Below are 15,068 nucleotides of genomic sequence, written 5' to 3' on the forward strand. Positions count from 1 at the left end.
CATTTGGTTTTGGATCTGCTTCATAGTTGTCCTCATTATTTCCATTAATTTCGGGTCTACTTTTAAACTACTCATAAGAGGGAACTGCTCATATTTCCATGTTAGAGCCATCTTGGCCAGATCAGGAGCATTTATGTTTTTCAAATGATATGCATAATTTTCCCTCTATAATCTTAGGGGTTTGTGATTTTTTTAAAAAAAAATTTCAGTAATGCATTTTATGTGTTTTAGGTTTGGCTTTGAATTGTTGGTTCCTGTTTCTAACAATAGATGAGGTGGGCAGGACTGTAGGAAGTGACGTGGCGTTCTGAAGTTTACTGTAGCTATTCTCCTGCGTCTAGATTTGTCTGTCTGAATTTCTCTCTCTCTCTCTCTCTCTCTCTCTGAGTCTCTCTCTCTCGCTCTTTCTTTCTTTCGTTAAAAATTATGTAAGTCTCAGAAATGAAATTCAGGTCATTATGCTTGGTGCCAGCTAAGCCATCTTGCTGGTCTTTTTATTCCCTCTCAAATGTCCACACATGATACCATTATACACTAACTAGTACATGGTATATTCAGAAAATCATGAAAAGAAAAAAGTCTGTAGGGGTTAGGGATTCAGTGGAATAGTTTCCATTACTAGAAAAACAGTGTCTGTGTTTAGGTGCAGCATTTTCCTGCATACTTTTGATACGTGGTTGGTCAAATCTGTATAAGGAGCCATTACAGTTTAGGCTGACTGTAGTTGGTTCTTATCTCATTCTTATGTCAGTATGTAAGTATATCTTGAACATTTAAAAAGCAGTAAGTTGACAGGACCAAGTTGTGCCTTAAAGGAACATGTAGTGTCTACTGCTGAAATCACTTTAACCCTGAATGAAGCAAAGGGTGGGGTAGGTCGGGTTGGAGGACCTGGTTTTGTTACTTTGCCAATCCTCTTTACTGGCATGCTTATTTACATCGTGTTGTTTTAGATAGCCTGTGTTAGATGAGCATTGCTGACTGGAGTATAGAGAGTAGGTCTTCAAATTCTTAAAGATAATGCTTTCATTTTCAATATAGCCGAAATAAGAAAGATAAAAAGAGAGAAAAAGAACGGGACCACATCAGTGACAGGAGAGAAAGAGAACGTTCCACCTCCACAAAAAAGACTTCTAGTGACCGAGATGGGAAGGAGAAGGTGGAGAAGACTAGCACAGCAGTTAAGGTAAGCCATTCAGCCAGAGCCCATACCAGAGAGGAGCTCCCTCAGTGCAGTGCCCGCCCGCACCGCCCTCCAGGGGCAGCAGTGCCCTGTCCACTGTTGCTATTCACTCATCCTGCCTTTGGAAGAGATGAGAACCAGTGAACACTTAAGCAGCTTCTTTCCTTATTTTGGAGAATCAGTAAATAACATACAAGGAGAACATTTTAGAAAACCTCTGGGTAACAAGTGTATTTAATATTCTCAGCATACATTTGAGCAAAATTGATAAGACTTTGTTATTGGTTTTGTAATGTAGCTAAAATTAGGTTTGATATGTAATACATAATTGAAACCAAATTTCCTGATAGAATTGAAGGCTAAACTCCCTAATTAAGCTTTTTCTTGGAAATTGTAAGTACTTATGAATTTGACAATTCACTCTTTGCTATCTTGTCATGTATAATTCTATTTGGAAATAAGATTCTGGAACTTTGATAATGATGGGATTTGTCATCATCAGTGACATTGGCAGTATTGAGTGTGAATTCCGTTCTAGGCCTTCTTTGTTCTCTGATCCTTCTGTAGCTTGAGGGCAGAATTTGGGCTGTTTTTCAAGGCTTTTCCAGGAGGAAGAGCAACTTCTTTTTGTATAGGTTCACATTTATTTCTTGTAGTGTATTGGGAAGCTTTTTGGCTTTTTGTTTGTTTGTTTTTGTTTTATTTTACAAGGCTGATCTTGAAGAGCTAGAATTTCTGTTCACCTGTTGGATTCTAATTTTGTTACATGAATTGCCCATCTTCTGTGGGCATGCAGAGGACAAGTTGATGCATATGCTTGCATGTTTTTTAATGAAAGAAGACAATGCAGTTTTAGTCACAAAAAACAGTTAAATCATTTAGCCACACTTATAGACGATTATCGTGCATGGTAGTAGACATGTACTTGGTATTTTTTGCAGGAGAAGGATCACAGTAAAGAGGCAGATTCAGCTGTGAGCAAAGATGCAGATGAGAAGGCCTCTCCAAGGACTGAGGAGGAGGATAAAGTACAGCAGAATGGGAACTGCCAACCAAGTGAGGAGAGCCCACGCAGCAAGGCCGATGCCGTGTAGCCTGCCGCTCTGTCCCCTCCACGGTGGGATCACACCCAAAGCTTTCGGTTCCAAACAAGGTGTAAATGGAGGAAGGACCCCATGTATGGTAACTAAAGCTTTTCCAGCTTTGAGGTGACATTGTGGACATCTTGTTACTGAGCATGGACATCATGAATTCCAGATGTTACCAAAATTGACTATCTTCAATGAAGTCTGCATTTCCATGATGGCTGCCACTCTTGTCATGTGGTGGGTACATCAGTGTTTGCCAGAAAAGCAGAGATCCAGAGTGGAACTATCCACGGAGATGAGCAGTGGAGGCTCTTAAAAGTAACGCTAGTTACTGAATTTTGTATTGTTTTACTTTTTTTTAAAAAAAATTTCAATATATACAGTTTGATGATGTGCTTGAAATTTGTGCAAATATACACCGTTGTAAAGTGCAAATTATGTAAGAAGTTTTAACATTTACTTCACAGGAATTACAGTGATTGTGATAAATCTTCACTATTGGATTTTCTTTTGCTCACTGTTTTGAACATCAGTTTTTCTTTAAAACAGTTTTACAGATTAACATTGCTTAAATAAGTGATTAAAAACCAACTGACAATGCATGCTACTGCTCTTCAGAAGAAGAGCAGCTGTGTTGAATACTAATAATGCATTCAGTGTTTAGAATCATGGGGTCTGCCATAAAATGAGCATTTCTTCTTAAACTTCCTTAACATTTCCAAGCTCATGAAGAACATTGCAGTGTGTCTTGTCAGCTGTAGGTGGCAAAGATGCCCTTATGAAAAGGAAACTGAGTTTTCAAAAATGGGCTATTGGAGCACAAGCTGAAGCTTTAGTGCCTTCTACAATGTGTGGTATACTGTTTTCTAGGATTTTATATGTGCTAGTCATTCTTAATTCATATGGAATCTATATGGTTGTATTCTATTCATACCCATTGGGAAGTGTTCAAGTGGTGTGTCAGAAGCACTTCTTAATTCAGATAAGAAAAGGAAGTCCTGTTTACAAGATGTGTGGAGGTTCAAACAACAGTGTAGTTTGGGGACCACCAGTTTTATACTGTGATGATTAAACAGGAGACATGCTCTTACATGATCAGAGGAAACCTACGAGTTGACTTCATTGGATGGCCTTAATATTACCTTGCAGTCATTTTCTCCCAATTATACTTACACCTAAATTATACTTGAAGGAAGGAGTAGGAGCATACGGAGAGTAATTTTGTGTTTAATGATATGCTCAAGTTTAAGAGACAAGGTCATCCATCAGTCTAAGACTCCACTTTCTGCTGAAGGTATGCAAGTAGTAAAACGACATCTGTTAATGTTTTCTCCAAAACTATACATTCTAGTTAATGCACTGTTCATTATTGTTACATTTCCAAAACAAACAAAACCCCACTTTTAATCTGCAAAGGTTATTTGAAAATCAAGTGTGATAATTTTAACAGAACCTAATACAATCAAATTACTCAGTTGCCTTACCTCATGAAGTTACTTTCACAGATTTATAAAGCCAAGTAGCACTTTAGTTCCTTGGTTTCAACTTGAGTCTTTTTTTTCCACATTAATACTGTCGAAACTATAATCTGAAGACTAGAAAGGCCCTTTCTGCAAATCATAAAGCCTGGTTCGATTATGAAGCTGCTTAATCATCTTCAGGTGTTCGGAATTACTGTGTGTATGTTTGTGTTTTCTTTTTTGTCATTGTGTACATTAACCTTTTGGAAAATGCTTTACTATGTAAAGTATAGACGGCCATTCTAATCATTTAGCCAATTCCGGTTGGCTATAAACAGCTTATTGTGATACAGAAATACTCGGACACCTGTGGAGAGATTGTGAAGGAGTGTCTCACTTCAACCGCTGTCTTATTTATGAAATGTAAGTAGAATAGAGCAAATGTTGGAATCTTTGTTATTTTTTAGTACCATTTCTCTAATAAAGTTGAGTATTTTAGTGGAAAGAGTCTTCAGTTTCCGTTCCACTCTGGTTTTGTTTGCCATGTGGAGGGTGTCGTCATGGCCTGTGCATGCCTTAAAGTTAGGGCGTTTCCTCCGCTGAAATGTTTTCATGGTGGAAATGAACATTTAATTCCTACTGCTAATTACCTTTCATTCACGTATTTATTTTGCTCAAATAATTATTAATATAGAAAATGGTTTTCTAAAATGAGCAGGGATACAAGAGAAAATGAAGTCGGATGCTGTGGGATGCGGCCTGCAGGTGTGTGGGAGTGAGGCACTCGGGGAGGCAGGCACACCTGCTCTTTGTTTCTGTTCCTTTACTCCTTTTCACCTAAGATTGATGCTGTCAGAAAAGCCAGGGCGAGACCAGAACCATCTCCTACTGACAGCTAGTGTGGGTGGTGGTCTCTTCCTCGTTCTAGACAGAGTCTGATACTGCAGATGGCTTCTGTGTGCACACTGAGCTGATACAAGCACTCACCTGGTGGCTTTACAGTTAAGGACCGTAGGAGGTTTTTAATTAACTTCTAATGACTATAGCTGTAGTTGCAGTTTCCAGTCTTAATCTAATTAGCTAGGACTGTAATCTTCTCCAGGGTTAGAATTCTTTAAATACATTCAGTGTCTATTATGTATTTATCTTTATGTTAGAGGCTTAAATTTTTATATACTCAATTACAAATAAACCAATGTTTATAATCAAGATGGTTTATTATTTTTTCAGTCAAGAAAAATTTTAAGATACTAATGCCATCCTTCTGTTTTTGTGCTTTCGTTTTAAAATTTAGAAAAGATGCAACCTTTTATCTAGACCCGCCTTAACCTATGAAATCATTTAAAGCTTAAGAGTTATGAAGCTCACTATTCGCCTTTAAAATATTTTCAGTTTACAATGCACCACAGATAGAGAATAGTTTCATTTCATGTTAGTCGAGTCAGCGGCTAGAACCAGTGTTTTCGGAGGGATGCATTGAGTCGTAGGGCATCTCTGAGCCATGGGATAACGGATTTGATTGAGTGAGCTGTAAAGTTGACCATGCTATAGAAATGCAGTGACTGTTCACTGTGTGCTTATGTTTCCTCCACTCACTGTTTTCTCATGTTTATTTGCCAATAGGCACTTAAATTATTTTTAAATTTCCATATTTAATGCTTTTCAAAGGGCTTTGTTCCTATTTCTGGAGGCAGGAATCTAATAAAAATATAACAAAATAATCTTGTAAAATAAAAATTAATTTCCTACTCAATTTGTAGGTCAGTCTTTCAATTCCTTTTGTCTTTTATTGTATTCTTAAATGATTTCACCTGGGGACTGAATGATACATCAACAACTAAAGCCTCTTACGGCTTCTGGTCCATAATCAGGTTAGATTTAGTAGCAGACTTTTTACATTCCAGGCTAAGATCTGTTTATAGTTTCTGGAGTTGATTTGTTTATAGTTAATATTTCCTTCATTTTTTTTCTTACTTTAAGGATTAAAACCAGGGCTTCACACCTGACAGTGCTCTATCACTGAACTGCAGCCTGACTTATAACAATGTATTTTAAAAGTAGGTTTTTAATCTTGCCTGATGTTTACTGGCAGCTAACATTTTAATTTGGAAAATTGCTAGTTTGGGAGAGATGACATTTAAATTCCAGGGTCGAAATGGAATTACGGTCTCTCTTCTTGATTAATTTTTATTTGACATTCTTAACTATGTAAGTTCAGATTCATCAAACTCATACTGAGAGAATTGTAGAGTTGTACAAGTAAACAGTACCAGTAGGCCACACACGACTGGGGAGTAACCCAGAGAACTTACCTTCATACAAGATTAAATATACTATGTAACTGTTTAGGTCAATTTTGTAGTTTTAATATAACAGAAATATCGACCATCAAAAGAAAAGTTAATGCAAGCCTAAAGATACTGCCTAGGTGTAAGTCTGAGTAGAACTGCTTTTACATGGTATTAATAAAGAGGTACCAAATGATGCTATTATGTTGCTAAAATTTTAATAAAATGAAAATCTTGAAATCCTTCCACTGTTGAGTGGTAATTTCAACTTCTGAGGCAGATATTTGCATTTTACAGTTTGTTTTTATAACTGAAATATGATTTGCTCTTCCAGGCTTCCGAAGTGACTACCCAGTTTTTTGTATATTGGCAATCCCATCCTGGGTGTTAACTAACAGAGGCTTTGCATCCTAAGCCTTTGGTGATATTCTAAGTGGCAGCTGCTTTGGGTCTGTTTGGTTCATGGCATCAGCTTCCTGGAGACTTGTGTGGAGTGGTAATTGCCACCATGTCTGAACAGCAAGTGAAACACTACTTTCTCTGATTTTTTTTTTTTTTTTTTTTTTTTTTGAGAAGTACAGTTCTCCATGAGGTCAGTCAGTGTGCTATCTGCTTGGGGAGACTACTGAAGTCAGACGAAGCAGCCAAAACTATATCCTTAAAGCTGAGATGGTTCAGCAGGTAAAGGAATATACCAAGAAGCCCAGTGACCTGAGTTTGCTCACCAGCACCTATGTGGCAGGAGAGAACGGACACCCAAAAGTCATTTTCTGATCTTGTATGCGTGGTGTGCAGGCAAACTGTAGATTTAGGATTTAGTCTGACCTTGTGGCTTGGCTGGCCCATCCATCATGAGGGAAGCCCCTGTCTTAACTGCCCTCTCAGATAAAGATAATACAAAGGGTTATGCGGCATATGCTGGGCTGGAGAGGCTTTGTAGGAAGCTTGCTGATAGCAGAGATAGACCACAGTATGTGGCCCTTTCACGTGACTTCATATAGGGATTCCAAGTTGGAGCAGCCACTTCTGACAGTATGCCCATGTTTCAAGTATCCGCCACAGTAACAGTGTACCCACTGGAGGTGGTGAGTGAGGTCAGTTAGATGGGCAGGCAGGTGCATGCAGGCGTGCACACACACACACACACACACACACACACACACACACATATACACACCCTACCTTTCTAGAGTAATACTGGATAGCTTACTAGTGTCAAGCTGTTTTTTTCTACAATTTATGGTGTGTGCCCCAGCTCTTCAGTTCACCCAAACCCATTCTAGTTGTCTCTGCCACATTAATTTCTGATTTGACACTACCTGTGTTCACCTTTGCTAACTCTTGATTCTGGTTTCCTCTGAAAGGTCCTTGTTAACTGTTGTTGAGTCTTGTTTAGCCTGGCTGGATTCAAACTCCTGATCTGCCTTAACTGCCTACCCAACTGCTGTACCATCAGGCCTGTGCCACCCCCCTCACTACCCCGCAGTATCTCTACCTGCCCTTTGTCAGGAATGAAATTCTTCTAGCAGAAAGGTAATTGCATTACTGGAGGGAAGTCTGTTTCTGTAGACACTTAATTGGTCTGACCCTGGGTTATTTCAGTATGTGTTGCTACTTAATTAACCTTCTTTAAACTGATCTGGCTTTCTCAATGTGGTAAAAGGGCCATGCTAATCAAATTGCATATGCTACAAGTATTCTATCTTTAGTTTCTGAGGGAATTTGTATTATATTGTTAGTTGTAATTCTCTAGTGAAGCCAGTTTGAGTGCGGGGTGTGTGTATGTCTGTTTGGGGGAGCGGAGAGGGGGGAGAGAAATTAGGTTGCCAGGTGAGTTTATCAACTGAGCCATATCACTGACACTAGGGTGTGTGTGTGTGTGTTATTGCTAATTCAGTGTTAACAAGTAGATTTAGGGTTTCTTGTGTTTCTAAATAAGCTGTTATGTGTTCTTTTAAAGCTTTTAGAGTTGATTATGTGTTCTTTTAAAGCTTTTAGAGTTGATTAACATATTTGTATGAAACTACGTATATTTCCTGTAAATGTGTAAAGTCTTTTGTAGTGTCTTATCATTTTTAAACTTGTTTTTCAGGTTGCTTTTATTTTCTTTTTTGTCATTTTGTTCATTGTGTTACAGGTTTAGAAGGGGTTTTTTTTTTTTTTTTTTTTTTAATCTTTATTTTCTCCCTGTAAACTATGAATTGGAACCCTTTCTGTACAGACATTTTAATGTTCTACATCCCCACAAATCCTGATGCGTTTTGTTTTCACTCAATTCAAAACACTTCATAATTCCCTTGGGTTTTGTTTTGTTTTTAACTCATGAGTTATTTAAATATGTGTTATTTAGTGTCTAAATATTTAGAAATTTCCAAAGATCTTTCTTTCCCTTTTTAAAATTTTAATTCCTTGTAGTTAGGAAACATCTGTATGATTTTATTCCTTTTAATTATTCTTGTTTAGTGGTCCATGAATTCCATTTGGTAAGTGTTCTTTATGCACCTGTTAAAAAGAATGTAACATTTAACTTCTGTTCTTTTATATTCTTGTTAATTTTGTTTGTTTACTGTCAATGAGGGGTCTTTGGTTTCATTTATGTTTTATGTGATTTGAAGTTCTGTTCTTTGGCTTGTAAATGTTTAGTACTGTTAAATAATTCACATTGAGTTGACCTTTATATCATTGTCTTTCTAGTAATGTTCTTTGCTTTGAAATCTTTCCCTGATACTAACATTTTAAAAATTCTGTGTGAGAGGACTTTTTTTGCATTTGTGTATTTTTACCACCATTTCATTTCAAACTTTTAGCATGTTAATGTTTAAATTATTCATCTATGAGAAGCATATAGTTTGTTTAAGCTGGGTCTTAACTTGGTGATGTTGGCATCAGCACACACCTTTAGTTGCAGCACTTGGAAGGCAGAAGGCAAGTAGATCCCTGAGTTCAAGGTCAGCCTATTATACAATGTGAGTTCTGGGACAGCCAGGGCTGTTACATAGAGAATCCCTGTCTCAAAAACCAAAATAACAACAACAAACTTGGCTCTTAATCTTTCTTGGAGAGTTGCACTGTTCTCTTTCTGAGTTTGCTAATACACTGTGATTAACAAGGCAGATGAACGTGCAGCCTTTCTTACTGGTGTGTAAATATCAAGGTTTGTGTGCGCAGTAGGTCAGTACTAAGCAAAGCTCTCAGGCAAGAAACGTCGTGTATGTGGTCCGTCGTGTACAGAATGTCGGAGTGGCACATGCTTATAGCTTTTTGTTTTGTCTACTGTTTGTTTGCAGTACTAGGGGTTGAACATTGAACGCCATGCATGCTGGGTAAGCATTCTAGCACAGATCTACATCCTGAGCCCATGATTATAGTTTCTTATTTGCTATTAGTCTCATCTAATGTGTTTTAAAGCTAAAGGCCAAAACCTCAGATACTGTGTTTGTGTAACTCTAACTCAATTTTCTGTTTCCTTTATCTCTTTTACAGGCTTAAATGTAAAATGCAGTAATATATAATTTGTAAGAATTTTTGTATTCTTGAGTCCCCACCCCCCAAGTTTCCGCAGGGACTTTCTTTCGAAACTTGGTTTTGAAAGTTTTGTTAGGGAGACCCTGATCAGCCTTTTCTCTAGGGCTCATCGTGTTCCATTTCTCTTCCAAGCACCTGCTGTGCTAGGAATTGTCTTTCCTGCCCAACTCCCCCCGCTCCCAGGAGTACAATTATCAGCCTATTCCACTCTGGGGAGACTTTGTGATTGTTCAGAGGGGTTTTGGGGGGGTCATTTGGTTGGAGAGGGTTTTTGTTTTTTGGTATGGAGCAGTGCGCATTGCAGAAGTTTGTACATTTTCATTCAAACACACTGAAGTTCACGTGTGCAGGTGTGTCCTGTGTATGGAGCTCAGAGGTTAACCCTCAGACAAGGTCTCTCGCTGAGACCTGGCACTTGCTGATTCAGTAGGGTGACTGGCCAGCAAGCCCTAGGGCTTTTTCTTGCGCTTGCCTCCTCAGTGCTGGGATCACATCACACACCACCACCACACCAGGCTTCTCCATGGGCACTGGGGCTTCTTGGACTCAGCGCCTCATGCTTGTGCTGCACACTTCCTGACTGTGCCTTCTCCTGTTTGGGCCTTGGCTAGTATCTCAGCTGTTCTTCAGCTGACAACGTGGATGGCTCTGTGGTGGTGTGCAGATCATCAGAGCTTGCTCTGTGCAGCTCCTTTCTCCACATTCTGGTCTATAATATCTGGCCTCCTTGACCTTAGTGGTTCCTAACTTTATCTCCTTAGTGCAGACTGCTAGGTTGGGCCTGGGTTGCCCTCCCTTGACTTTAGCTGTAACCTTTCTACAGTAATCTGGGATAGGCAGTGCCTACCTTGTTTCTTGATGGGCTCACTGACCTGCAATGCCTGGTGTTCAGTTTCTGATTGTCTTCTGTCCACCCACCCACCTATCTTCCTTCTTTCCTTCTTTCCTTCCTTCCTTCCTTCCATGTCACAATTGTTGTACATATGTTTTTTCTATAACAAATACAGTGGCAAATGAAGTTTATAATTCTTGTTACTCTTGTTATAATACTTGTTTAGCCATAAATAGTGTGGAGCCCAAAGGCTACACTACTGGGATTCCAAGAAAGAAACTCTCGGAGGGCAACCGCTGCAATCACAAGAGGATTTAATGAATTAGTCCAATGCATTGGGGCTGCTTGCTCACACAGGAGAAGAAGTGGCCAAGAATGCACTTGGGCAGAAGCATATATACAGTTTGAACAGGGCAGGTGTTTTTGATAGACTATGGGGGACCCTCTAACGGGGAGCTATCTGTTGTCTGAAGGCTCCATATGTCTGATAACCCAAGGTTTTTCTTGGAACCATGTGTCTTCATCCTTTTTGGGAAAGGGAGAGATCTTGTGTTTTTTCTTGGGACTGTGTGGCCTCACCCTTCAGGGTGTCAGGGGGTAATTTTCCATGGACTTTACAGTGGAAATGTGCTGTCAGTAAGTTTTAGTCTGTAGTGTTAAGCTGTATGCTGTGTGTGCGTATGCCTGTGTGTGCTCCAATATGGTTATATTAAGTGTGGTGTGCAGCTGTGCTTGTGTATGGTTATATTAGTGTGGTGTGCAACTGTGCTTGTGTACTCCTTTTCTGGAGAATGCACTGTCCAGAGCAAGATGGCGGGTATCTTCCTCTTGCTCTCAGTCTTGTCTCCAAGACTAGGGCTCTTGCTGAACCGGAAGCTCACTCACTCCCTCAGCTAAATTAGCTGGCCAGTGAACTCTCTGATTCTCCCCTCTTCTGCTCCTCAATGCTGGGGTTGGTTACAGGCACATGCAGCCATCCTGGCTTTTTATGTGGGTAATGAGGATTTGAATCCTGTCCACAGTGTTCTCTGAGCCCATACACACTGCATGTTTTTTTTTTTTTTAAATCAAAAAGTTGTTAGTTTCTGTAAGGGTTCATGATTTGCTGAAGAATGATGCCCTGGACTCAAATAGTATGCAAAAGCAAAGAGTGTTTTATTCTGCAGATGTCCAGTATGCTGGGGTCTACCATGTTCCAAGATGGAGGTACCGTAGTAAGCTCTCAGGCCTGATTTAAAACACATTGTGGGAATTCCAGGGATAGGTGACCTCTGTCTTAAATCTGTTGGCTGTATCTCTAGGGACATTCCAGAACCATTGCTGGTGTGTGTGTGTGCGCGTGTGTGTGTGCGAGCGCGTGTGCTTGTGTGTGTGTGTGTGCGCGTGTGTGTGTGTGTGTGTGTGTGTGTGCGTGCGCGCGTGTGTGTGTGTGCGCACGCGTGTGTGTGTGTGTGTGTGTGTGTGTGCATGTGCGTGTGCGTGTGTGTGTGTGTGTGTGTGTGCGCGCGTGTGCGTGCGCGTGCGCGTGCGCGCATTCACACTGGAAACTGTTGCTGGGGAAATCTGGAAACTGCTGTGGACCCATTGTCCTTGCCTCAGGCTAGGTGGCAGGGCAGCTTCTGAGGCCCGGACTTGCCCAGTTCTTGGAAACATATTTAGGCCTAGTCTCCTGAACTGCCGATTTGAAGCCTGCCATGCAGTTAGCCTAGCCTGTCTCATTCTACCAATAATAAAAGACAAAAAAAAAAAAAAAAAAAGCAGGTGAGCAGGTGTGGAGGTATACTTGTGATTCCAGCACTGAGGAAGTTCAAGCAGAAGACTGCTGAGTCCAAGGCCATCTTATGATAAAAACAACAGCAACAGAAATGGACTGTGTAGACATATTTCCAGATTCCCTTGGAAAAGATCAGAAGACGGGCTTAGACTTCCTTCAGAGGCATCACAGTACATCCTTCCTAGGTCTTAAGAGAAAAGGAAGAACCTGATATTGACAGGATTGAAGCCTCAGCCCAGCCTCTAGATACTCTTGCCTTTGCTTCATGAAAAATCTGGATTTATAATGAGTGGTTTTGGGGAAGATCACAAAAACTCACTTCCTAAAAGATTCAGGGAATCGGCTCAACCAGAGGCTGATCTCAGTGTGAGGAGCCTGGATAGCATATGACTCCGGAGCAGCATATGGAAGTAGGCACTCTTGATGTAGGTATAAAATTGCAGATGTTGAGCAGAGATTAAACTGATGGAGGCACAAACTGTGAAACTAACTACTTAAACTGAACAATCTAAACTCCAACTTGTGGAAACATTTAATCCTGACCCTGCCTTCGACCATTTAGTTCCTGGATAACACACGCACACGCACACGCACAAAACCATTATATTTACAATAAGCCTGAAACAGTACAAAAGCTTAAGAAGCTGCCTGACTTCCATGCTGTTAGAATCTTTTTCTAACAAGAACCCTGAGTTATTACTGTTTCATCTGGGCCAGCCCACAGGACCACTTTCTCTTAACTCCTAACCCATGGCAGCAGCTTCCTCATCCTGCACCTCCTTCTCCCTTGTGGTCTCTCTTTGACCCCCTGTAAGACCCCCTGTGAGACCTCAGTCAGTGAGACACTGAGATGCCTGAGTGAGACACTGAGATGCAGATCAATGCAAAAGCAAGAGGTTTATTTTACGGCTCATCAAGGTCGACTTTCATTCTATTAGTGGGTTACAAGGTGGGTTACTAGAGGATGACCCCGAATTGCTATTACAAGCAGTTTTTATACTTTTTAGGGACACAGGTTATATCAGCAAGGTTACAGTTCAAACTTACTGACTAAGCATATTGTCCTTTATTGGTTAGCAAGCATAACATGAATTTGAACTCTACCTGGGACTTTCTAGAGGGTCAGGTGACCATTAGTATATTCTGAGAATATTTTAACTTAAGAATGTTCCTGTGGGTGGAGAATGGAACTTGGCCTAGCCTTGACCCAAGGCGGATGGGTGTAAGGCTGGTGAAAGTCCCTAGGGTCCTTCACCCCAAGCCCAGAAAACCTAAACCACACCTATGTCTCTTCTGCTCAGGCTGTCGACATCTTTACCAATCAGAAATAACTTGGGGCCAAGATGTACGGTATACATATGAACTCTCTTGTCTCTGGGACCACCAGTTCTTGGGGTCCCACACTTACCATTGCAGTAGATAGGAAAAGACTAAACCTCAACACTAGCATGTTAGATTGTTCTGTGATAAAGTATTGTCAGTTCCCAGTAGGTTGTGTGTGTGTGTGTGTGTGTGTGTGTGTGTGTGTAAAATATATAGCAGGGGGTGTGATTGCACCAGTGCACACAAGTGGAGTTCAAAGGAAGATGCTGAGTGTCTACTCTCCATCTTCCCTTGAGACAGGGTCTCTCTGAAAGCCCCAGCTATCTTATTGACTCCATCTGCCCCGCCTGGCTGGTGCAGCAGGGACTTTGTGTGTGGTGCTGGGGGTTTGTACTGAAGTCCTCTTATTTATGCACCAATTCTCCCAGCTTCCCCCACCTCCACTGCAGTAGAGTTTTGATATAGCTGGTCTGTTTGGTTTGCAAGTTCCCTAAATTCATGTGCTTGTAAGTTGTTCATCGGTTCTTAAGAATAGCAATAATAAAAATGCATTCAAGAGAATAAAAATAAGTACATTTTCTCCATCTTCTCACAAAAATAAGTATATCTTCTTATAGTCTTTTTGGAGCAAAAAGTCTTTTTTGGCAGCTTCCCACAGTCTAAGGCTGAGGGCTGTATGAGGGAGGCTTCTGCTAGCCCCTCTGGCAGCCTATGCAGTTGGAAGTGGTGCTGCCTCCGAGTGCTGGGATTCTGTGGTGTGTGTCATGGTTGAATGGAGCTCAACTTCCCTTGTCTTCTGCATTATGCAGTGTGCAAACGTACAGACTTGAACTGTAGAAGTAGCATGGCAGGGGCTGCTTCAGGAATCTTTCCTCCAGGTGCCAGCGTTCAGCTGGCCTGGTTAGCATGCAGAGGCTCTGAAGAGTTATGAAGTGATGTAGTGCCTCAGAGAAGAACGAGAACTGAGCCTAGTGTTGTAGGGAGAGTTTTTGTTTTAAATTCCAGGTGTGGGATATGGAGCTGCTTCAGATCGTCCACCACAGCTAACTGATTTGTCTCGTGCCCTGGCAGCGGCATGACTCTACCAGCTGAAGATAGCTTACATTTGGAAATTCTGGGGACTCTTCAGAGAATATACAAATGCCAGAGCCCCAAGGTTGTGGCTGCTGCTTCTTCTGGCTGCTGGTTCTATCCTGATGTTGATTGGACATGCTCCAAGGAACTTGCCACCCCTAATCAGCAGGAGGGAGTCTAACAATACCTATGCCCTAACACTTTTCCCTTCTAACTTTCTTTCTTTCCTACTTAAGTGTTGGGAGGCTGGAAGGGTGGAGAGGGTGGGAGAAAAAAGACCTCAATAAAGTAACTGAAAATCTGGTTACAGGGTTTGGTGGTACATAACTGTAATCCCAGAATTAGGAATGAAGTTGTAGAAACTTAAAATTAATAAAAGCTCCTATTTTGGTTTTAAACTCAAACATTAACTTCCCCCAGGGACACATCCCAAGAGAAGGACATTCCAAAGACTCAAACAAACATTCCAGGAAGAAAGACCCATGATAGGAGTTTATGAGCCCTTAACACAGTAAAACCTG

At 40.7% G+C, this 15,068-nt stretch overlaps 1 protein-coding gene across 6 annotated transcripts in view; it reads left to right on the forward strand.

The window, feature by feature from the left end:
- Srek1 (splicing regulatory glutamic acid and lysine rich protein 1) overlaps positions 1–4,236 on the forward strand; it is a 32,646-nt gene extending 28,410 nt beyond the window's left edge. For all 6 annotated transcript variants that reach the window (XM_034523335.2, XM_076916250.1, XM_034523336.2 and 3 more), the window contains 2 exons: positions 1,042–1,186; positions 2,125–4,236. In XM_034523335.2, coding sequence (XP_034379226.1) covers positions 1,042–1,186; positions 2,125–2,277 — 298 coding nt within the window. In that variant the 3' untranslated portion in view covers positions 2,278–4,236. The remainder of the gene's footprint in view (positions 1–1,041; positions 1,187–2,124) is intronic.
- The last annotated feature ends 10,832 nt before the right edge of the window (positions 4,237–15,068 follow it).

The sequence above is a fragment of the Arvicanthis niloticus genome, chromosome 19 (genome assembly GCF_011762505.2).
Source record: "Arvicanthis niloticus isolate mArvNil1 chromosome 19, mArvNil1.pat.X, whole genome shotgun sequence".
Taxonomy (NCBI): Eukaryota; Metazoa; Chordata; class Mammalia; order Rodentia; family Muridae; genus Arvicanthis; species Arvicanthis niloticus.